The sequence below is a fragment of the Strongylocentrotus purpuratus genome, unplaced genomic scaffold (assembly GCF_000002235.5).
Source record: "Strongylocentrotus purpuratus isolate Spur 01 unplaced genomic scaffold, Spur_5.0 spur5_scaffold_6, whole genome shotgun sequence".
Taxonomy (NCBI): Eukaryota; Metazoa; Echinodermata; class Echinoidea; order Camarodonta; family Strongylocentrotidae; genus Strongylocentrotus; species Strongylocentrotus purpuratus.
The window spans coordinates 25889986-25916069 of record NW_022145612.1 but is presented as its reverse complement, the minus strand read 5'-3'; the positions used below and the strand labels follow the sequence as shown (position 1 = coordinate 25916069).

Sequence of the window (26084 nt, the reverse complement as noted above, 5' to 3'; positions counted from 1 at the left end):
TAAGTCTCTTAAAGATGCATCTACTTATGCAGTCTTTTCCCATCAAGTCTGACAAAACCTAAAGTATTTCAAAACGATTCCTGTTTCCAAATACTATTAATAAGGTAACACATTATTTAACACTCAGTGCGGAGCCTTTACCTTCGATTGAATTATGCACGACATGGTTTTACAAGTGTTTCGTTTTAGGAGTTCAAGTTGGAGACGGGATGGTATATAGAGCGAGGCAGCATCGCCATGGCCGTCGGCTGTATTATAGCTTGGATTCTAGCGTAAGCATAGACCGTGCTTTACTGCTATAGATCAACCAAATCTCTTTAGTCTGAATTCGAGTTTATATAACTAGCATCCTTTAAAGAATTATTATTTAAACTCCAAGTTTACGTAATCTGACATTCTATCACTCAATCCTTACACGATCAAGTCTAAAACACGACAGGTAAACAATGATTTAAACAACCTGAAAGTCGGGTTTTGTTTCTGGATACTCTTATTCCCATGATATACAATAAGCTAAAAAGCCCTACATTGTTTTATCCCAATCAACCACTGCTGGGGGGGGGGGGGGGGGGGGGGTTCACAAAGATCCTAAGTAGAATACAAAGTTTTGGTATGGGGTCATGAATTTGGTTCAAATGAACAAATTGGAAGCATATGCGATCCTACAATATTCAGTGATCGTTGTCGCGGTTGAAATCGAATCTTAACTTATGAAATTGTAAATAATAAACTCTTTGGATGTATAGCTCCCTCTCAATGTCAAGATATTAATTAAGCTATAAAACAATATTTCTTGACTAAAATCGACCAATTAGCTATTCCCGTTTGGAAATTATATATCACAACTATACATATTCTGATATTTTCATGGTCGCAGCTACCATTGTACGGCCGTAGGCGCTATTTGAAATTTACCAAAATTTACCGGGAGCACCAGTAAATTTTTATATTCAATTTTTCTCGAAAGCAGAAATGTTTAAGGGGCTAAATTTTCTAGTGCATGGAGGTTTTTAAGTTGACCATGTTGTAGATTAAGGTTGTCTTTTGCAGATTATACGACTTCACCTTTATAAATTACTCTGACAAGACTTGTTCTTAATGGCAATATAGTGATTTGTATATACATGTATTGAAAAAGCATTTACTTTCGTTTTTTTTTTATATCAAATTCTTCAACCACAGGTCGACCATGACATAAAATCGAGCAGATGTTGTTGAAGTTAACGGGCCAGTTAACCCTTGAAACCGTGTATATACGGTACTGTTATCAATGGCGTCCTAAATAATCTGCAAAACACACTGTGAAGCAGCGTGAATATCGAGTTTGACATTTTCACATAATTTTTCACAATGTTATGCTTAATTTTTGTATTAGGAAATTTCACTGGGATTTTCCCCTCTGATTTTGGGATAGAGTTGCATTCATAAATTTGATTTTGAAAACCATTCCCGCGTCTAGATGTGCATGCCCTTTTTGCAACAGTATACATTTTAGTTTCAAAATCATATAGAGCTACACACAAGCTTATCTATCAATTCTACGTCTAGAAGGGAGGGGAAAAGGACATCTAAATGAAAATATAGCTACGACCTTTTTTCCCCTTCTAATTACCAGAATGTGAGATTACCTACTGAGCTCGTCTTGTGTCAAGTGAGCATAAACGTCGTGAAGGCTATGGCTGAGGAGAGAAATTGAAATCATTATTTCAAGACAAGCATTATGCAGAGGCAGATACGAATATCGCTTAGGGGTCTATTCAGAAGAAGATGTACTTGAAATATCCATCTTGATGAAGACTGCATCATCTTACCCACCATCCACGAAGAGACTGATGAGAACCAAGGATAAAAGGAAGGCACAGGCAGCAGCATTACACTGGTCAAGCAAACAAAGTGTTTTGGGGCATTTCAATGATCATTCAGTGTCATAATTATGAAGGCCAGACAAAAAAAAATCAAGCATCATCATCATCATCCAACATCCTCGAGAATTTGATGAAATAACTAATAATTATCACACATGCAGGCGTACACAACACATGCAAACGCCTTGCTTCATAATGATAGTGTTGCCTACTTCTTTGTATGATACCATAATGTAGCAAGATACTAAAACTCCCAAACCTCTGTCTTTTTCTCATATAAATTTGAGAAAGAAGCAAACGATTCAGATTTTTGACCAACACATTTGAATTTCATTTGATTTGATATTCCCTGACAAAACATTACTTTATGTGGTACATCCAATAAATTTTTTGGGGGATTTTGTCTGATTATCAAACTGGTAAATCATGATAACATTACACTTGAATTTCGAATTGCTTTGACTCTTTGTTATTTATGAATTGACCTTTAACCTACAAATGCACTGACCCTAATAAAATGTGGAACACATTCAATTCAATTCATTCAATTCAATTTCATTTCTGTTTCTAACAAAACATCACAAATCAATTATAACATATCATTGGAATCATCCGGTGTTGTACTGTATTCTTTGTTTTGCTGCATATCGTTTCATTTATAGAAATACATCGTGCGTGAAGAGTAAATAAAGCTGTTCTTCCTTTCTTTTGTTCTGTAATCTGCATAACACACTAGCCACTAAGATCAAATTATGATTATCTTTGGATAAACATAATTTTTACCAATTGAAGCTTCGCAAATTTTCCCGCTTCATCCTTCTACTCGAAAGAAATAATATTACTATACTGTAATCAAAATGTATACTGCTGTCCTATAACATTATTTAAACAACAAAAAATGTCTATCATTTTTTTGTCAATCATTATGGCATATTTTCCAAATCAAACAAAATATGCGAATCCTATCAAACAAGTATATTAAAAGATAAAGATATTTCCAATTTTTCTACATCTCAACTAAACATGTCCGATAATCTTCTTCAGAGTATACTGGTCGGTTGATGAGGGTTATTCTGATTACTATTTCTGTTCGTCAGTGGCGCTTAATACATGACAAAACAAAATTGATATTCCTAGAATAAAACATACCGTGTGAAAAACAAACTGAGGTGAGATCCGCCATGAGAATCTGATTGTAAGTGTAGGTCCATCTTGATGCAGTCAGACGCCCGAGGTCGCACTCATGTTCGTTCGTTCCTATCTTCTCTCGAGAAGATGTATTACGCGCGGATTGTGTCGTCTGTAATAATTCTCGATGTAGCCCCTAGCTGCTATAATAAGCATTGTATGTATTTCGGTTGGCGGGAACAAACAAATAGAGCCCAAAATTTACACTCAGCATCATTACCCGCTTTACGACTACGTGTGCATCACTAAAAAGTATCGTTTGAGTAAGCATGGATGCCATAATTGATGAACTGGCAGATTTAGATTTATCGTTTTCTGTCGCTAAATTTGTGTGTGTGCGTATATATAGAAAGCGCCAGAGCCCAGTAGGATTGAGTTTGCTGGCAGCCTACAGGGTGCTGAACATGTTGCCGCGGGTAACTGCCGGTGGCGCCGCTTGGGTGCATCCCAATTCAGAGCAACCCACCGTAACGCCGGTTTTTTCACGAATCTCATCTCCAATGGGGTTTTATCAAAAGCTCTCATTTGGGGCCCACTTCAGTGATAAATAACACTGGGAAGATAAATACCCAACGATGTTCAGAACCGCCTCGTTTAGATAACCTTCTCTGTATGGATTCTAGTGGGGGGGGGGGGGGTCTATTATAGTTACGTGGGATGATATGTGTGTCCTTGCCATCAGACTGGAACCGTTTTATTTGTCATCTGCACTCGAACCAAAAATGAACTTCCTGTAGAAATGTGTTTTGCAAAATTAGAAGAAAAAAATTGTTTACTTGGTATCAAAGTCAGTCTAATATTTATTCACACCTACAGAAGTTGCGAAATCTTAAGCCTATTTCTCCTTTTAATATGATTTCTAATATAATGCTGTAGCGAAATTACACCCTCGTCAAAGATTAAAAAAACAGGGAGATTTTATTTTAAGATATTTTACATGTTATCCCATCACTGTTTGATATTGGCTAGTCGCGTTCTCACATAATTTATAAATCGGGTTACATAACGCCTGAATTTACTAGCTTAAAGTTGAATGACTTTATCGATACTTGAGACCGTCAAACTAGTCTTCCAACGTCATAATTGGCCTTGTGGCTGTTCTCAATTCAATACAATTTAATTTGTATTTATTTTCCCGAGATTTTTGGAGCAACTAATCGGAATCGTCAAGGGACACGTTAGGTTTTCAGAAAACTATAATTACGTAATCAAATGTATTAAAAAGTAGAAATAAGACACGCTATGAAGTAGTCTGCTTTGAGGTTTCAGATCAACAGAATACTAAAAACAACAGTCTGTCAGTCAGAGGCGCATCCAGAGTGGCGTATTTCTTCCTGGATTGAAGTGGGAGGGGGTATATTGGGGGAATGAACTCATAAGATTTGTACCTTTGCTCTTGGCGATCGGGGCAACCAAATGAATAGGGCTTATCTCGGCTTTCTGCACATTAATTTATTTATTTTTTAAATTGAGAGATGAATGAAAATTGTGAGTTGGACACCCGGTTTTTCCGCAGAATTGGTTAAAAATACTACAAACAATGAACTATACTATGCAGATCGATGATACATTGAGAAAAAAGGCAAAGGACTATACCATCAAAATCGAATTCAGATATACATAAACTTAGGGAGGATCGGACAAAGCTTTGCTAGCCATCCAACAAGAAGTTTATAAAGAAAGACGCCAGTATTACCCTTAGGCGGTTCATTATATAGAAGCTTTTTCTTTATCCTCTCTAAACTTAGATTTTTGGATCCCCTCCCATTGCAATTCCAAATAAGATGGGTTTGTTTGATTCGAGTAAACTTCGTCTCAGCTGCAATGTCATGCTTGATACAGGGTAGTAAATCCATCGGTTTGTCTTACATTTAATCGAAGGCGGAATGATGTTAGAAGAGAAACAAGAATAATGAAAATAATATAATGAGAATAAAAAAAAGAATTTAAAGACAAATCTCGAGATCTTCTATAAGATCTAAACTAAACTTAAACGTAATTTCATTTTACTTTTGAATTGACATACAAATTATGGCACAAAATCAGTCAAAAATAGTGTGATTGCAATCATATAATTTATTATATGCAAAAGAATAGGAAACAAGCACTATAAAGTAAAGTTTATTTCCAGTAAATAAAAACTGGCAATTTGGAAGCAGCGCTTTTGATTAAAAAATACCGCACAAAATGTAAAAGAATCATGGTAAAATCAGATACAATTACGATGATTTTGTTTTCATTTTATCAGTACTCTATCATAAATTCTTAATTGAATTGAACTGGACTTAGAAAAAAAAAATTGTTTTTAATGATAATAACATTCTAAATACACTTTCCTTTTTCCCATTTGATTGCAATTTGTATGTCTTAGTATTTATCGTTTTACTGTATAGGATCAAGATAAGTCTATACTATCTCCTACGTGTTGGATTTGGTATATACAACAATCCCAAGTCATTCTACTTTCCGTCGCAAAGTTTCTTTTTATTTTATTTATGTCGGAAGGAATCTCTTGAAACATATTTTGTTCGACTTTATAATTGGGTCTCAGTCAAAACTTATCTCGCTTCCTTATAAACACCAATGTAGGAATCAAATCGAATGGCGTACACAGCAGCTGTTCTTAATTAAGAAGCGAGACTCATTTTCAATGAGGATAGAACAAAATTAGGTGAATGTGAACTCTGCTTGTGTGCTAATTCACTCGTGAACCTTTCAGATTATCGGACAAAGAAAATGTGGGAAACGCCATTAAAGGTTCAGGGACGACAAGAGAAAGATTACTGACGAATGGAATTGAAAGGAAAGTTAATGATTTAAGAAGATCTAGAAGTCAAGAGGGATAACTTTGGAACCACGCGTGGTTGCATCCGAAACTTCTTCTGATACAGGAGAGGAAGAGTTCTGCCAAGAGAAATTGAAACAAACAACATTAATTGCATGCATGGGCTTAGGTCAATGTGACGCATCTAAGACTGTTTACTAACGTCAGAATGACACAAGAACTGTCATGCTTTGAATTAATAGCAGCATGAAATCGAAGCTAAAAGATATTTTTTTTTTAAAGAGGCAGAAATGAAATGGACATCTTTAACGACCTACCAAGCATAATAAACTGATGCAGGGGGAAGAAAAAGTTCATACGGATGGATTAATTCAAAATTTATAGAATGCCAGAGCAAAGACAAGTACTCGGAATATCCTGCAAATTGAATACTGCAGTATACTACCAAACATAAATAATTAAGTTTTCTATGACAGAGGTGCTTGCAAAAAAATCAAGTATATTGTTTCAAAAGCAATATATATATATATATATATATAGTTATTATGCTGTCATTGATTTTAATGCAATTATGACAAGACAGATAAGTAGTTTAACAAAATAATTGTGGAAAGAGTCATCATTGTTTACAATACTAATTATTAATTGAGCTACTACCATCAACTTATATGATCCAGGCGGTTGGGTAAAATTCGACGAAATCTTTGTTGGGGCTTTAGAATTCGCATAAATTCCCATCGCGACTCTGTCCTGCTGATATAAACTAAAGGTAGGCAAAATAAATCAACTTGCGTTCCGACAAATTTTTAATTAAAACTGCGTAATAATGCAAGAGCGTGTCGGGTATTGTTCATACTATTATTACGTCACGCAGACAAACTCAGAAGGAGCCCATCTCTAAGTCTTTAGAGAGACAGTGCTTCATTATTTTAAAAAAAGAAACAGAAAGAGAGAGAGAGAGAGAGAGAGAGAGAGAGAGAGAGAGAGAGAACGGATGCACGGGTGTGCACTGTGTGTACGTGTGAAGCGGGGTGGGGGGGGGGGGGGGGACGCAAGAACGAGGGGATAACTATGGCTTCAATTTCTTTGTAGATATTCATAATTTTGTCTACCATTTCTTTACCGAATCCTTACAAGGCCATTAATGTAAAGGTTGCACCATCTGTCTGCTCTCGTTCTAAAATATATAAATATATATATATATATATATATAGCAAGAATTTACAATGTATAGATTGAAGCTGTATAAGTTCAAAAGCGTTTATACTACGTAAGAAATAGAATTGTAATACGCAGCTTAAGACAAACTTGTTTTAGACCTGACATCTCACGACTTTCTCCGTCGTAGTGTTTCATATTGAGCCATATAGAAACGAACAGTCTTGATCTAGATCAATGTGAATAAAGATTAAATAAAAATAAATAAGATTAAACACAAAAGCAAACGATTAAGATGCGTCAACCGTGCGTTATAATTATACTAAGAACTAACAAGTTTTAACAAATTTTCATTTTTTGAACCTGAGCCCCCCCCCCCATAGGGTTTTGGTATGGTTATTCATCCTGATAATTTTTGTTTCGTTAACAAAACATATACATTATCGTATAGACACTGAATATTTGACTGAAATTGGAAATAGTTATTACGTGGACACCTCCTGTTCCCACGGTTATATAGAATGATTTTTGATGCAATCGAAGTGAAGTCTGATTTTACTCCTTAGTTTGAGCTGATCAGGTGCATGGTAAAAAAATAACAGTATGCTTCGTTAGGTAAACTATTTTGAGTAATTATTGTTAGGTTTTACATATAACATCATGTGTATATACACATTGGGGAATTAAGTAGATCAAATAGGCTGCCCCATCACCTTCAATGTACCCATTAAAAAAAAAAGTTACTTGCTATGTTTGTATTTGCTTCTAAGGGATCATAAACTTTAAAAAATAATAAACATTTGCCCCCCTTCCTTTTTGACAGTCCAAACTACAATATTGTAGTAAACTTAATTTCATATGGACTTTAGCCAGAGTTTCAGGTCATTGGTTAGCGTTGGTTCCCTACTCTATATACATTCACAGATTAACGACTACAACATAATGTCTGCTATGTTCCATCGGTTTACCAAATTCAAAATTTGATTTAACATGAGGTTAAACATTAAATTGCGCCAATCGTACTTAAAATCAATTCTATTTTTATGTTTGTGTTTGTTTCTGTTTGTATTTTATACTTATGTTTAGAAAGAAACTGGTTAATTCAGGTTCAGATTTTTTGTATTCGGATCAAAATTAAGAGATATTTTTTGAAAATGGGAAAAGTGTATACAAAATAAAATGCAACTTTTCACTCAGTCTAATACTCAATGACAGGGAAATCGAAAGTGAGATTCATTTGGTTCGGCGGACCAATATACCATAGCTCCTGTCTTTAAGTACCTTAATCCTTTTTGTAAATCTTCTTTTAAAATCCTGTCATCCGTAACAAGCTATTTTTGAATGGCATTTTATGGGCTTAAACATTTTTCACCTAGGTTCTAATATACGGTACAGAGGGCAGGATAATGAGTGAAAGGGAGTGGTGGAGGGATAGATACAGACACATAGAAATAGAGAGATATAGAGAAAGAGAAGGAGAGACGGGGAGTAAGAAATAAAGAAAGAGAGAGACTTAAAGGGAGCGAAGGGAAAGGGAGAGAGAGAGAGAGAAAGCAAAGGAGAGCAAGAATGGGGTGGGGGCGCCGAGCTCGAGGTGAATAGCATCACTATAATTATACTTGTGCAATTTGTATATGGATATAGGACGTCCAACCTTACAAACGTCTTTAATGACTATATAGAAGCAATGGAAGCAGTTGAAACGGTAGCAGTAGCGGCGGTGGTAGTATTACAAAGAGCAGTATCCACAGTGTCAGCACTAAATAGACTGTAAAAGTAGTATTAGTAGTAGTGAAAGTAGTAGTAGTAGTAGTAGTAGTAGTAGTGAAAGTAGTAGTAGTAGTAGTAGTAGCCGTAGTGAAAGTAGTAGTAGTAGTAGTAGTAGTAAAAGTAGAAGTAGTAATAGTAGTAGTAGTAGTAGTATAGTTAGTAGTAGTAATAGTAATACAGTTAGTAGTAGTAGTGAATTTAGGGATAATAGTAAAAGAAGTAGTAAGATTAGAAGTAGCAGTAGTAGAAGAAGTAGTATAGTTAGTAGTAGTAGTAATAGTAGTATTGAATTTAGTGATAACAATAAAAGAAGTAGTACTATTAGAAGAAGTAGTAGTAGTAGTAGTAGTAGTAGTAGTAGTATAGTTAGTAGTAGTAGTAGTAATAGTAGTAGTAAAAGTAGTAGTGAATTTAGTGATAATAGTAAAAGAAGTAGTATTATTAGAAATTGTGGTAGTAGTAGTAGTAGTAGTATAGTTAGTATTAGTAGTAGTAGTAGTAGTAGTAGTATAGTAGTAGTAGTAGTAGTAGTAGTAGTAGTAATAGAAGAAGGAGTAGTAGGAGTATCAGCAGCAGCAGCAAGAGTAATTTAGAGTTAGCAGAAGAAACCCGTCTTCTTCGATCCTTTTCTTTAGTGCCTTCTTTTTCACTAATAATAATACCTCTCCCATCCACATTTCTCTTTGTAGTTCTTTTTCGTATATCAATGCTATTCGTTGATGGTTATAATGTATTTACAATGTGTGTTTTGTACCAGGAGACACTATCTATAATCGTATTATAATTATGATATTATTATTAATAATGCAAGTATACTAAACGATGATTATAGCAAATCGCTGGTTGAACGCTCAAAAAGTAATCATAGTCATTCCTTCATTTTACCGGTGATTATTTCAAAATGAATTCTTTTCATTCCTTAGATTCTCGGGCTTCAAAATTCTTTCTTCTTCTTTTTCTTTCCCTTCCTTTTGCTTAAAAAACAAACATTTTTAGCCTTATGTTGTATTTTTTATTATTGGAAAAAGAATTAGTGGAGAACGGTGAATAATTTGTATCTTCTGTTTTGAGTGGAAAAATAATAAGAAAAAAAAATCAGGCTGAAAAAACAACAACATTGGTATGAACACAGAGCCTTTGTAAGCCTTGAATATGCTTACATGCCACGGAAGGTCCAAATCTTTTTGACAGATTACTCCATCAAAATGGAGTGATCGATAAGTCGCGCTATCGTTTGGAAGGAAGTCAGTGAGCAATCTATCATTATCGTTTCCCTCCACCGGAAGTACATGGAGTCAGGGTCACGCTGGCGATTGATATAACACAAGATATAATGACCTTTATTCCATTTTATATAAGAATGGATATGATAATTGCAATTATTGGCCGAACTCTGTATGCCATCATTGCTTCAACGCTATAGGTTCTTCCTGCAGTAAAGCAATTATATATTTTTTTATGTCTTAACACCAACCTTTTCTGCGTCACTGTTAGCCTATCTTAGATAATATACATAAAGATGCCATGTCGAAAATCAGTGTCCTTTTCGGTTTGGGAAGCACGAATTTTTAAATATATAAATGGTGGATGTGCCAATTTATGTTTCCCATTCTTTCCAGGTGGGTTTATCTTAACCAACAGTTATCCTTGACCCGCATGCAAATAATTTATTTATGCCATCCATTACATATATTTTTAATTATCCACCAGGAGTGTATTTTCTGACAAATCATAATGCCAGTACTTTCTATTTACATAGGAGAGAGATCCACGGTACAATTCACGTGTAGTTCCATGCAACTCCCCGTCAATCAACTATGTCTATGACCACACAAATTTATAATTTTCTATTTTTTTTTGTTTTTAGAGATTTCTACCTTTAGTTTCTAAAGTATAAGGGTATTCATATCCGCTCTAGATAGCAAACCATTGCCGTAAGGTGAAGCTAAATGTGATCAAAAGTGAAATATGGCGAGAGCCTGTTAAAAATCAGGATCTGAGCACAGTCGTATATTGTAAGGATGATCCTGATTGGTCGGTTGAACCCTTAACCTATTTTGTGTCAAAGTGATTTTTTGGCCCTCGGCGACCAAGTTGACAGAGAGGGCAGTATTTCTTTCGGAGGAGATAAAAGTATGATCGAATCTCTTTTTTTAAGCAGATGTTTCTGAAAGAGGGCAGTGAGGGGAGGGGGGGGGGGGGGAGATGGCTTGTTACCCTTATAGTGTACCCGCTTAGTTGAATTAAGTTTTGTTTCATATCATATCCGGCAATAGTTTTCTTTATTCGTCATCACACCGTTTCAATGGAGAAGCACAGAATGGAGGAAGGTATGATAGACCATACATGATATGACACGTTTGTATAAAACACAAAGGGGAACAAAATGTTTCGCTGTTTAGAAATCTAATACAAATATATGAGATATGACAATGTTGTAGCTTTGATGAAAAGATTGGGAAAACCAGTCTTAAGGAGACACGTGAAAGTAAAGTTACGAAAAGCATGTCAAGGATTATTATCACCAAAAATTAACCTGGAAAAATAATTCATTCGGGAAAAAACGGGCCTGAAAGTTGCTAATTCTGTTTGGCATTCTGAGAAATATGATAAAGGTAAATTATAAAGTTTAATAAAGGTAAATAAAGATGAAAGAAATTTGATAAAGGAAACGAATTTTTAAGACAGCGAGTGACGTGAAAAATGTCAAGGCGGTGTCACACAGAGGCCAAAAATCCGGATTTTAGTTATCCGGATTTTAGTTATCCTCTTAATTGCTGTCTGTCATCATTATCCCATTAAAAATCTTCTAATGAAGCAAGAAAATTCTCCCTTGAAAGGATTTTCAAGGGATTTTTTAAGGGATTTTTCTGTGTGACACCGCCTACATAATTATAGTGAATGCTTCTCTTCAAAATTTACATCTTCATGTCCAGGTATTAAGCATATTACCTTTATTTTGAAAGTGCGCTTTACAGAAATCGAATTTACATGTATAATGTACAAACATTCTTCAGAAACTTTCCGAACTGTTCAATTTAAAGTTTCAATTACATTTGATATGAAATAGATATATACTTACCGGATGATTTAATCACAAATCATTTGAAGTATGGACATAAACATTGATAGTGTAACGACGTTAGCGGAGATGCTATTTAATATACACAATGCATCGCGTCGATGTTTTTAGTCTTTCGTCTCCTGGTTTTACGTTTTTCGCTGGTTTTACGTTTAACTTTATTGTGAACTGCAAATACGCACTAATTATCTTATTATAACATCACTACTCCATCTTTATTAAATTCATAGCGTAAAAAACAATGAGTAATAGTGTACAGCCCCTCCCCTAGACGATTCTCATGCATCAAACGCGACTTTAGGATCCTCTTCAATAAGTATTTATTGTACTTTACAATGTGCAACAAACAAGAAGACAACGATTTTACTGTAAATATGCTGTAAACACTGAAAATGATGGAGACAACGGTACTGATTAAAAAAGAAAGAAAAAAACCCATCAAGAGTGCTTGACAAGGCGCCGTCGTCTCTATAAGTCTTTGCACAATTCTATTGTCAAAAACAAGAATTAAAGAAGTCTTACAAGCATCAGGTCTTAATAGTCAAGCGTCCAGTCCATCGTAACGTTTTACCGGCTCCGCGCACCGGCGAACATGAATAGATGCATGCCAGTTAGTGACAAGATGGATCCCATCCTCGGAGGAAAGATGAAAAGAAATCACGAATACCACACCTTGATAGACCAACCGTAGCAGATCATTCTTGAACAACTCCTGGTAATCACATTTGCTTCAAAATTTACAATTTTCTCCAATCAGCTAAATCAAGTGTTCTTCCAGTTAGCTTAATCTGGTTAAAAGACTCGTTCGTATAAGCATATTATTTTGTCAAAATGAAATAAGTTCAGTTGATGAAACACGTTGATGATATAAGATGGAGACACTGTATCTTGTCCATGAGTTTCTATTAGAACGACCGAGAGATGTGTGGACAATAATTACGCCATAGAAGAGCCGTCTGGCTAGGTTACGTAATCGTTGATGAATCAGAGCGAGCGAGTGTTCTTCATGGTGACGATGAAGATGATGGTGGATGTATGGTCTTATGGAGAGGATGAGGGTAGAATGAGACAGAGGCAGAGAGAAAGAAAGATATAGGTAAAGAGAGGGGAAATGCAAAGAGAGAGAGTCTGTAGGCAAAAGAGCAGCAGATGGAGAAGAGGCGAGAAAGGCATTGAGAAAGAGAGTGGGAGGGTTACGACTTGTTTTATATTACAACTTCATTCAATTGTGTAATTGTAATTCATTAATTATACATGTATTACGTTGATTGAATTACAGTATATTATGATAGTGAAAAAGAATTCTATTTTAAAGAATTTCTTGTATTTTTTAAAATATTGAATGAAATAAAAATAAAAAAAATTACAAAAAACAAGAGTGTGTGCGCGTGTGAGAAATCGACAGAGAGAGAGAGAGAGAGAGAGAGAAAAAAAGAGAGAGAGAGAGAGAGAGAAGAAAGAGAGAGAGAGAGAGGGAGAGAGAGAAAAGAAAGAGAGAGAGAGAGAGAGAGAGAGGGGGGGGGGGGGGTGTGGGATAGTGAATCGGGGTGGAATGGACGATGAGGGGATTGGGATTTATGTTGAGCGGGAAATTTAAGAGATAAAACGACCAAGTAAGAAAGGTGGTGACGATCACTATGACAATTGCGACGTTGATGATGACAATAATGACCATGGTCGTCGATGACGACTATCATTATCGTTAGTGAGATGACGATTTCAATAAGTTCATTATTATTAATCGACTACAATATTATTAATGGTAGTTAGATAATAAAATGATTGATCATTTTACACTGACGGCAATGCCCCTAAAACGGATATCATAGACCCGGAGAATGTTCTAAATAAATGCAATGAGGTTAGGAATTTATAATAATTTTGGAATATTTTAGAACATTCCAAATATTCCAAAATGAATGAAATATTGGCCTACGATATTGAGAGATTAGCTGTATGTAAAGCCCACGGCATACTATATGATCTTCAAACATGTAAAATCTGAATGACCAAGGATCTGAAAATCTAAATTTCAATGGATTTCATTCTTCCTTAGAAGAGGAAAAGCTAAATTGGCCGAAATTTGGATCACAGGCAATTTTTACATAGGTCAAGTGCCCCTTTTCTTTTCTAATAACTGTCCTTTTCCTCTCTAGTAAGTACGTCTCTTCAGCTGCGAGAAATTCCCCTTTTCACCTCTGATATTTTTTCGTCCTTTTTAATTAGTGCACTTCATCCTTCTTAATATTAATAAGAACCCCCTTTCATTTCTCTTAAATGCCACTTTTCACCTCTGATAAGTGCCTCTTTTATTTTGACACGTGCCCCTTTTCCTTTCTAATAAGTACCATATTTCCTTCGGATAAGTGCCCCTTTTTCTTTTTTACATGAGTCCCTCCCCTTTTCAAAATGCCCCTTTTTACATCTGATAAATGCCCTTATTAAAATCTGATAGGTGCCCTTTTCCTTCAACAGATTCCCTATTTCCATTCTCACAAGTGCCCCTTTTCATCTCTTTTGAGTGTCCCTTTTCAGATGCAAGAAGTGCCATTTTCACCTCTGACAAGCACCTTTTCTTTTCTAATAACTGTTCTTTTCCTTTCTTTTTAACATGCACACCTAATTCAAGGCGATTTAGAGCCCTTTTTCTTTAACTTTCCCTAGAGATCGCTCGCTACGCTCGCTCGCATTTATAGATGTTATAATTATGTAACGTATAGAAGAATTTTCAGTCTTTCTCCATTAGATTGTGCTTGATACTCATCAGGGTTTGTTTTTGTCTTCTTTATAAGATATTTCACACTGGAACCTCACAAATCCAACAATAATTTTTGCTCGCTCATTTAGCTCGCTCGAAAATTAATATTCAGATCCTTACACCCAACTGCAAAGTATGTTGCTTAATTACGCAGTATTTCGTGTACCACGTAAAGAACGAAACTGATATCATCCCTGGTAGTGTAATCACAATCATGACGATGTAGGGTATATACCAATGTATGTTGTTTTTTAATGTTTCCCTTTGTAGGTGCCCCTTTTTCCAGAAAGTGCCCTTTTTTGTTGTTGCCCCCCTATTTTGGAAGAGGCTCCGCCGCCCCTGCATTATGCTACTTGGTGGTGATGCGGATTGTGCTCTGACCCCCCAAAAGTTTTTGCTCATTACGCCACTGTTGCATCGGATGAGACCACTGAACTCTAACACTACGAAAGGATACATGTTGATAGCCAATTTAATGTCTTTCTTTTTTCTAGCATGTTGAAAACTGTTGTTATCGTTCCTAGACATTTTTGTCCTTATAGCTCTTTTGTCTTTCATAATCTAAAGCGGAAACGACATCTCTATAGGCTTATGCTCATTAATCCTACTACAGGGTGTAAAAGCAATGTTAGGTGTATAACGCAAAACGCATCAATCCAGAATCGTGTCTTGTTAGGGCGTGTTAATGCTCAACTTTTTCTGGCCAGAATCAGGCATCTGTTACGCGTTTAGTTTAAAACACGGTTGCGTCCTTTCTCACTTCTGTAGAATCACCGAAAAACGGCGATCACGATCGCCGATCGTAAACTCACAAAAAGATGCGTTTACAATAATTGTAAACGCGTTTAAATGGGGTCAACGCACTGACCTCTAGTGGGTCTACGCATGGACCATGGTCTACATAGCATGCGCATTTCAAGGTTGCGAATCCAGCTGCAAGGTGAATTAAGGCCACCCAGGGAGAATTGCCTGGAGGAGCCAGAGAAGTGAGCATAAACAGTACACCGTGGAACTGCGATTACGATGAGCGTTACAAATCGCTCATTCTGCCTTCAAAATTTAAGCTTAAACGCACCCTTAGAGGAAAACAAAGCAGGGCAGGGTGTAACTGCAATTTGTACAATGAAATGCGATTCGTCGTACTTATTACGACACTAGTCTGCCTTGCTCATAAATGTCTATTACGGACGGTAATTTGATACATGTGGAGATTTATGTATTGAATTATAGATGATAATCGTAACTGATGGTACAGAGAGAGAGAGAGAGAGAGAGAGAAAGGGAGAGAGAGAGTGTGTTGTGCCCAAGTAAGTATTTCTTGCTATCCATATCAACATGTTTAACATTCACAATACTTTGGTCTGGTTTGTTTGTTTATTTGTTTTACCTGACTGCTAAGAAATCATGTGTGTATGCTTAAAGCAGGGCATGTGAGTCTCACCTCCCTGCTTAAAGTAAGCGAATGGCGGGGGGGGGGGGGCGCTTTCAGTCCTCTCCGAGGGACTTGGTAATTATGATCAATGTAATAATACTAAAGGGTACTTGGTTCAAAGTCAGGACCTCCCGATTACGAGACCATTGCTCTACCACTGAGCCATCGCGCTTCAGCCACAAACTTGCTTTGTTTTAAGCGGGACTGCACTACATACTACTTGCGCCCTCTATATAGCCAACAATTCCTTAGCGGTAACTGTTAGTCCCCCACGATCCCCTTTTTCTTATGTTAATATTGATAGCTAATTTGATGAGATAACCACCTGCCAGTGACTACGCAGTGAGGTCTAATCCCACCTGGCCAAACTAGTGCAGAAAGGCTTTAAACAAACTATGTTTTTTAGGCAATCCTCTGCAAATCTGCATGATCATCATCATAATTAATACATTTACTTTATTAGAGTTTAGTTATGTTAAACATATCTTTATCTTTAAGTAATTCCTATGCTTCCTACATTTCTACTCGTAACCCCCCCTTTTTTTTTTGCCGATACTGTAAATAGAAACAAATTTCAGCAACGGCTGATGAAACAGTGATATATAATGTTCAAACAACGAATGATATTCACTGTAAAAAATAGTGTTAAAAATAAAATAATATACGAGCTAAATCGAAATTCAGCATTTATATTTGCGACATGTATCTAGCGATTGTACAACCAAATCGCAAAAACTTTCGAAAATCAACATTGAGCAGTCCATTTCAATAGCCTTTGACCTTCGCCAATGAGCTAATTACAGTGACGTGTTTCATAATCTGATTTTTATGGGATATACAATAGGGTATTCAAGTCGTCCTAGGATGTGGTGTGGCGCAATCTGATCATCGTCGCACCGCTCCCCTCTGCAGGTTTCGGTTCATGCTCGGTTTCAGGGGAAAACACTCCGTTCCTCGGATCGGACAGAACTTTAACTGACTGAGGCCCCTAATGTAGGAGAGTCACTCGAGAACAAGAAGATGAACGAGAAGAAGAAGAAGAAAAAAGAAGAAGAAGAGCAAGGAGAAGAAGAGGAAGAAGAAGAACGAGAAGAAGAAGAAGAAGAAGAAGAAGAAGAAGAAGAAGATGAACGAGAAGAAGAAGAACGAGAAGAAGAAGAAGAAGAAGAAGAAGAAGAAGAAGAAGATGAACAAGAAGAAGAAGAATAAGAAGAAAAAAAAGAAGAAGAGCGAGGAGAAGAAGAATTAGATTGAGGAGATGGAAAAGAAGAAGAAGAAGAACGAGGAGAAGAAGAATTAGATTAAGGAGATGGAAAAGAAGAAGAAGAAGAAGAACGAGAAGAAGAAGAAGAACGAGAAGAAGAAGAAGAAGAAGAAGAAGAAGAAGAACGAGAAGAAGAAGAACGAGAAGAAGAAGAAGAAGAAGAATTAAGAAGAAGAAGAAAAAGAAGAAGAAGAAGAAGATGAACGAGAAGAAGAAGAATAAGAAGAAAAAATAAGAAGAGCGAGGAGAAGAAGAATTAGATTGAGGAGATGGAAAAGAAGAAGAAGAAGAACGAGGAGAAGAAGAATTAGATTAAGGAGATGGAAAAGAAGAAGAAGAATTACGAGAAGAAGAAGAAGAACGAGAAGAAGAAGAAGAAGAAGAAGAAGAAGAAGAAGAAGAAGAAGAAGAAGATGAACGAGAAGAAGAAGAACGAGAAGAAGAAGAAGAATAAGAAGAAGAAGAAGAAGAAAAAGAAGAAGAAGAAGAAGATGAACGAGAAGAAGAAGAATAAGAAGAAAAAAAAAGAAGAAGAGCGAGGAGAAGAAGAATTAGATTGAGGAGATGGAAAAGAAGAAGAAGAAGAACGAGGAGAAGAAGAATTAGATTAAGGAGATGGAAAAGAAGAAGAAGAACGAGAAGACTTTTTTGACTTTTGAAAGTAAAACTTTATTTACAATACATATAATAATTAAAACAGATAAAAAATAACAGTAATGCACTTAATATAATAAGTGTTTGTGAATCATATACCAATAATCAACAACAAGTAGTACGTAATACATGAGAAAGTAACCATTAAACAATTCATAAAAAAACAATAATTTCGACGGTAGAAATTGAGAAAAAACATAAATTGTACTAAACACTGATTACAAATGATTACACATCCATAGAGTGTTTCAAAACGATTAAATTATGGGAATTCATAACTTCCAACTATGAGCTTCTTCTCAAGACAAACTTATCACAAACAACAATTAAATCAACCATGTGAGATCAATATCATCTGAAAGAAAGAGTACATTATTGTACGACCATATCTTATGAAATAACACCAAATTGTTTTGTAATTTGTGAAATTCATAATCAAGAATGACTCTGTTCTTGATTCTAAGTTTCCAAAAAGGAAGTGGATCAAGAAAACGAGAGGTACGATAAAGCCAATATAATGTGCTTTTAAGAATGACAATAAAAAAGTTGGATAGGCGCACGGCCTCCCTGTTACGACCTCTTGCATGTGGAACCAGAGTCCAGTAGAGGTCAAAGTCAATGTTTACTTCGGGTAGAAGACTTGACAGAAGATGATGAAGAAGATCCAAGGCCGGTTGTATAGAAGTACACTCGATAAAGAGGTGTAGAATAGTTCCCTTCTTGCCACACCATCCACATGAAGAGGAGATATCGGGATTAAGATGATGAAGAACGGCAAGCGACGGAAGAACATTGTGTAATAGTTTGTACTGAGTGTCCCCATCTTTCTTAGATGATGGATAGCAGTAGATTTCAGTCCAGTTGATTAGTTTAGAAGGGGAAAGTAACCCAGCCTCGTGCCAATGAGTAACTTGAGCTCTAGGAAGAAAGCTAATAGCACGGTTGAAGATTCGATATATCGATTTAGTCGGCGTGGCAAGAATGTTCTTGTTGTCTTTAGTTATGATCGAGAACGGAGAGGTAACAGGTTCAGTCAGATTATGAAGATAAGCTGAAGCTGCTGACAGTCTTAGTCCGCTGTTCGAAAAGAATCTAGGAAACAAACCGGAAATCTCTTTGTGAAGTCGAGAGAGGTCAAGTTCCAAAAGGCGTAAAGACGGACGCTGCAAAGTGGAGGCAATGACGACCTCGTCTGCTCGGAGCCAGGTACCGTTGTTCGGGTTTACAAGATGCTTGACGAGTTTGATTCCACATGCAAATAGTCTAACAGGGAAGATCTTGTCGCCATCCAGTGTAAATTGAAGAAATTTATAATAATTCAAGGGAATGTTTAACACATGGTTGACAGTAAAGGACGATGTCTCGACGCTTGCTCCAGAGGTAATCCAAGCACGCAAAATTTCCGAATAGAAACAAGGAAGGCTGGTATAAAACTTTGGGTCTAATTCAGTCAGAAACAAAGGAAAATCAAGATTTAGTTTCTTATATCTGCGAAAATTATGAGAACAAAGGGCATACGCAGGATGAGAACAGAGAAGAAGAATTAGATTGAGGAGATGGAAAAGAAGAAGAAGAAGAACGAGAAGAAGAAAAAGAAGATCTTCGCACATTTAAAAACCGGCGCTTCAGTTTCAGAATTTAGGGCATCGGTCAATATTATCACCCCTATTTATATTAAAGACTTCCCTCTCTCGACAGCTAGGATTATTTGGATTCCTAATGCAGTGTTTAAAGGAGATAGAGGGGTTATGAAAGACTGGGGGTGATTCCCAGTAGATCAAATAGTAATTCATTGAGCATGTTCTGTCTGTATGACTAATTTTGGAAGATGAAGGCTTTTATTATTTTGATTCTCATATAAGCTCTTAATTAAAAACAAAGTCCAATTGGCAATCAGATCACAAAGAGAAATTTAGTAGCGAGTAAAGCATTTAAAATTAATGAGAGAAGAAGAAAAAAATGGAAATAAATCAACTTTCAGGCAGAATTTATTCCCTTTATGCCGGCGTACACTTTTTACCAAATTGAAAACCTTTATATTCTCTACTAAATTTTCGTCTTTTTGTTTGAAATTTTTGAGTGATTTCTTTTATATTTTTAAAGACATTTGTGCAAAATTAACAACATGAGAAGCCTTTCAAATGCTAAACACCTTCTGAATATGTCTTTCTCCCCCATTCTTCCCTCATCTGACTCTTAAAGAAGATTACTTGGGTGTTATTTCAGATGGCAACCCCGCCTCCCATATTACACATGGTCTTTCTTGAAGACAGTATACCTCATAAATATTTACCCTCACTGCTCTATTTCCTTTAAATTGTGACAGAATGATTCTTGAAATATATCCAAACGTTGTGCATCTGTTGAAAGACCTGTACTTTAAAAAACAACAACACAATTTTGACCTAAATACACTCTTGGAATTACGAGTTTTGTGAAACACATTCACTTCATCTTTCTTTTAAAGCAATATAGGGGATCAACATTGTTTCCTTTTTCAAAATAACTAACATGTACTTGACCAATCACAAACACCCATATATTCTGATATAATAAAAGAGGTAGATGTCCAAGTGAAAGTTGAATAGCTAAAAATTTCTTTTTCTTTTCTAAGGTGCATTTCTTTTTCTTCTTTTCCTGCCGATAAGTTCACTCACCTTCGTTCTCACTTTAACACTCTTCTTTGAATCATACTATAACTACTTTATCTACTAGACAGTAAAAACACATAACACAGTGGTATATTTTTTTTGAACAATTGACAACTATTTTAATCGAGTATCATTTTGACACAAATAACAGGCGATGGAAATAAAAAGAATTCATTCTTTACGCTGTAAACAGATAAAAAGTTTTTATATAGTTATCATTAAAGACTATAAACAGCTATACTCACCCTATCGATTCCACAAATACAACAATGTACAAACCAAGGTGGAATAGGGGCATATCATATTTCTTATTACGCTGCTTATCGTCTTTAAATCTTAGCAAAGCAACAACACAACTTACAATATAATTTTTAAAACTGCTTAAGAATTTTTATCTATCTTTGATTGCATGTAAAAAAAAAGAAGGAAAAGAGCGCACAGCAGCATAGAAACAAACACCACGACTCATGATGAGCCAAACATAATGAGTTTCCTTTTTCTACCTACGACTAGAAGTAGAAAATAATGAAAAACAAACAAACAAACAAACAGAAAACAAATGAAATATGCTGCTTTGAACTGGCTTATATTCAATAATCTATGATGCTATGGCGATAAAAGTACCGTACTACTATCAGTATCTGATTATCATGATCATGAATTTTGCACTAAAAAGAAAACGAAAGGACATCCTTCGGCAGAGAAAGATGGGAAGAAGAAGTAGATCAAATCAACGCTTAAAAGATTGACTATGATCGAAATAAAGACAAACACTAAACCTGGCAAGCTGAATATACAAGGAAAAAAGAACGTCCCTTACTTCATAATTTTTCATCCTAAGAAGACACTACAGTACAATGTTTAAGAACATGGTGATAAAAATACACAAGTTGCTATTGAATTTTAACGAGTACTCTATGTCATTTGTTTAACTGAGATTTGAGGATTACAACATCAAATATCGCATCAGTTTTTATTATCATCATTTTTTTTTTGTCTCTGAAAAACCAGAGTGCAATTAACATTGAGCTTTGATATACACAATGGTTATATACACTTGATCTTCATTCGTTTGTTGCAAAAACTTCAATTGAGAAATGCGTGTAATGACACAAAGAGATTAATATGACAACATCTTGACATACGTATATGACTAGGTTCTAACACTGACTATATACCTACACTTGCCATTCTACTCTACGATTCCAATCATGTGTCATGGTAATTAATTATGTAGTGATCTAACGTACGTACAGTAAACACGATAATTGTATGTTTGAATTTCAAAATGTACAAATGATTTAGAGACAATTGCTTAAGAGTAAGACCTGCCTGAAGACGACCCTCTATAAACCAACTTGATCACCGGCTATCACTGCAACTCTAATTCATACAAGGTTTTCTAGTAAGGTTTCAATATATTGTACATATATTCTCAGTAATCAAAATTGCGTTCTATGTCTCAAAAAATCCCACATGTTCTGAATTCTCTAATTGAAGAAGAAAAAAAAGCTATACAAATGTTTTATAGTTAAGCAATCATCTGATTGTAACGAGATTTTAGCCTTTTTAAAATATTGTTTTTATAATTATGATAAGCTATCATCCATGCTTGTATTACTGTAGGAAGGCCTGTAATATAACACATATTCCCATCCCAACATCATTATCTACAAGTATATATTTTTTCCTTTTCTTTTTTCTTTCTTAAAAGTGAATATCATATCGCTTACACAATGATTATCTTGCACATGTTGAAAGTATACACATTTGAAAAAACATTTCAGGAAACTTACACATGGTCCATTCAATTCTCCCTCCTAAATACAATCCTTAAGACATCCATTAAATTTTTAACATTATCTCCTTTAAAATTATCTTGCTTGAAAGCAATTGACTCCTTTCTCACAATTTAGAATTGTTATCCTATTTTACAAGTCAAAATGATAAAATATCATGTCCAATCACTTCTATTAAAATCACCTTATTCTGTTATTTTCATTTTTAAAAACATTCTTCTGTAAGACTTGTCATGTCAGACAAACAGGCAGGTATTCATTTGCCCATTCCCTCCCTCCCTTCATTGCATAAGAATGAATCGCAACCATTATGATATAAAACCACTCACAATTGACAGTACCTGTAACACTCTCATTATCAGATTACATTAAGAACACACAGTTAACTTCTGGTCCAAGGAAATAATCAAAACCTTGTCATTCATACACTAACTCTCTCAATAAACACAATGTAATTATTTACAAACAGATGTTTAATACATTGTCCTAATAAATAACACTGTTCTAAAAACAATGCAAAAAAAGGAGAAAAAACAAATACAGAGATTATATTCACCTTTATCATATAATTCTGGAATGAACTAACGGGTGAAGTAAAAAAGACTTTCCTACGACAGATAAAAACAAACAAAGCCTGTTTTTAGCATGTCTTACACAATTTTTTCAAATGATAATGTAGTATTAAGATTTAAAAAATTACAGAAAATTGCATCGTGTACCACAAAGTGCATTGAAAAATAATTATACACTGATTAATGAAAAGAATAAAACTATCAATTATTTTCAAATCTTAGCATTACCTTAAAAAATGATAAAGCAATTAAGATGTAGAAACATGATCTAACCAATCCCGTTAACGCTTATGCGAGTTGTTTTAGAAAGATATACCACATATTCCACCACTGCAAACTTCAAGTGCTAAATGCTTCCATTATTTGTTTCAAGATAACAGCAGTTTAACTTTTAAAAAGTCTGGAAGTAAAAATTAAACACAAGGTATTTGATGCATCTCAAATTAAGAATAAAACAACACAAAATTCTACAAGATAAAAGATGTTTGACTTGGTCAAAAACTTTTGTAAATGTTAACAACATATAAAAATGAGAAGAACTATTGCGAACAAATCCTGCTTGCATTCTACACTAATCTTTCTTGCATGTGACCAATTCAACAATTTATTCACCAAATTTAAAGCATTTTGTTTGCTTCTTTGAAACATGTAAAATGAAATAAATTTGGTAGCTCTTTAGTGTCCAAATTCTCACTACAAATTAAAAAACATAATCTAGTTGCTAGTAGGCTGAATGTCATAATTTCTTAAAAAGCAAAATCTTATCTTGAATAAATTAAACACAAATCATCATAAAATATCTGTTCTTCAGTTAGGCGATAGGGATTGCTTGATTTCAGAAGTGCAGCGTTTTGGTGAAAAAGTAGAAAACTTAGAATGCAAAGTGGCTAGATCTCTTCACGAATGAAGGACCTACAATTAAATTCTCCAACATCTTATTATTAAACCTATGAGCGAATAATGGAATTCTATCCGTCGTTCAGGTTTATACTTTATATTGGAATGAGAAAATAGAATGTAAGGGTCTGCCTTATGTCATACAGTGATACAAGACAACATGAACATTGACTTGTACACCACATGTATGACAATCTCTCATTATCTTGCTGTCGGACACACAGGAGTATCACATGTGAACACATCTAGATGTAATAGACAGCAAGATGATGAGAGCAGACAACATGACCCTTTCTCATATGATGTGCGCTTCAACACATTTTATTTGAGCAAGCCACATTCCAATATAATCTGCCAGCAGAAGTCTTAATGTAGCAGCCCTTTTTTCATTTGTAGTGATACCCAATCAAAGGTATACCTGCCAAGCTCTTATGCAATAAGGTCTTATCGCAGCCTTTGTTGGTAAAATTGCAGTCCCGATGGATGATTGGGGCTGGTCTCAAGCTCTTACTAGAAGGAAGTCATGCGTATGTATGCAAGAGTGCAGGAAATAAGCATGTTTTGAAGGAGGTGTGATGATAGTTGCTTGGCAAGAATGTCAGACATGCTTCAAATCATCATGGCAAATATCTAACCCATCGGCTACCGAATTCTCTCATTCCCATAGGCGTATTACATGGACCGATTAATTACTAGAGGCAATGGGTTAATAGGGCACTGCTGAAGGCCTTTTGCTTTAGCCTCGCAGAGTGGAATGAGGAGAACAATGTGGAAGCATAAATAATATCCAATCCTCATCACTCAAAATGCAAACATCCATACAGAACGATTAAGAATGGTAACACGATGCCAAACACATCTTAGTACTGCTTGATCACACGACAGCACCAACGAAGGGGAGAAAGAAAGGAACTGGGGGGAGAGATACCAGGAAAGAGAAACATAACCATTTCCTCTAAGTCTAAATTTCAGTAGTAAACAAAAAAACAATAGTAGTATGCTGAAGGTACTGGTAAGTGTGTGCACAAAGTTCTCACTCCCCATTTTGTTAAATCTTGGAGTTAAAATTTGAAAAAGAGTGAAATCTGCCTATCCTGGTTGTGAATCAGAGCTAGATATACAATCAAATCCGAAAGGGGTCAAACTCCTACTTGAATCTCGCTTACATGCGCACACACTTATCCATATCTCGTACGTAGCAGCACAAATGCAGTACACTATCTAATCAATTTATCTCCTATCTTTGTCAACATTTGCTAAAGATATAAAAAACAAGGACTTTTACTATACTGAGAACATAAAAAAGGTGTTTCTAACCAACAAACAATCTGAAATTTCTCCAATTAGGAAGTAGATCCACATCATGGTGGATCATACTTGAACACATCAATGCGATCATCGTAAATCATCACTTCAATCCAATTCCAATCAACATTATCCCTCACGCCCAACAGGGCCTCAACTCAATAAGAAGAATCTAAAAAGTCCAAACGATATTTATCAGAAGAGATTTCTTGTTGTTGCTGATTCTGCAGACGGCTGCGAATTACAACTCTCAGACGAATGTCGAGTAAGCTGCTCCGCCCCCTTGTTCATCGTCCGGTTGTCTCTGTTTCTTGTTGTCACCGTACTGTCCTATGAAGGAGCCCTCTTCATCAAACTTGCCCGTCTCACCGTCCGCGTACTCCTTCAGACTGTCTGTTTCGCTGCTACCGTGTTCGCTGTCATTCAGACTGCCTTGAGATCCACGTAGAGGCTCACCATCGGGACCACTGCACAAAAAATGTTTTAAAAAATTGTTTACGCTTTATAGTACAGGGTACATACCGGTATATAGTATGCCTAACTTTAGTGGCTTATAATCAAACATTCATAATTAGTGTGACCTCGAAACCTATTTTTATGGAAAAGTATCTTGTTTTCTGTCTAATGTTACCCTATTCGTACTTTAACATGAAACCTAATTGAAGGTCGCACAGGTTATAAACTATAAATGGGAATCTGCCAAAGTTGGGTATATTTATTTTTGATATGCACTGATATTCACTATGCGTATTCTAAGAAAAGTAACAATTCAACCCGTTTGGTAATGGAGGCTTTTTAATCTGCCATAGATTAATACATTTCTAATATGTTTAGACAAACACAAGAAAAGATATCAATATTAAACACTTCTTCACCCAGAATTTGATCTACAATATATGTCTGT

At 35.6% G+C, this 26084-nt stretch overlaps 1 protein-coding gene across 5 annotated transcripts in view; it reads right to left on the bottom strand.

The window, feature by feature from the left end:
- Positions 1-20698: 20698 nt before the first annotated feature.
- Positions 20699-26084, bottom strand: part of LOC579742 (neuronal cell adhesion molecule) — a 164958-nt gene continuing 159572 nt past the window's right edge. For all 5 annotated transcript variants that reach the window (XM_030972696.1, XM_030972701.1, XM_030972700.1 and 2 more), the window contains one exon: positions 20699-25647. In XM_030972696.1, the coding sequence (XP_030828556.1) occupies positions 25431-25647 (217 nt within the window). In that variant the 3' untranslated portion in view covers positions 20699-25430. The remainder of the gene's footprint in view (positions 25648-26084) is intronic.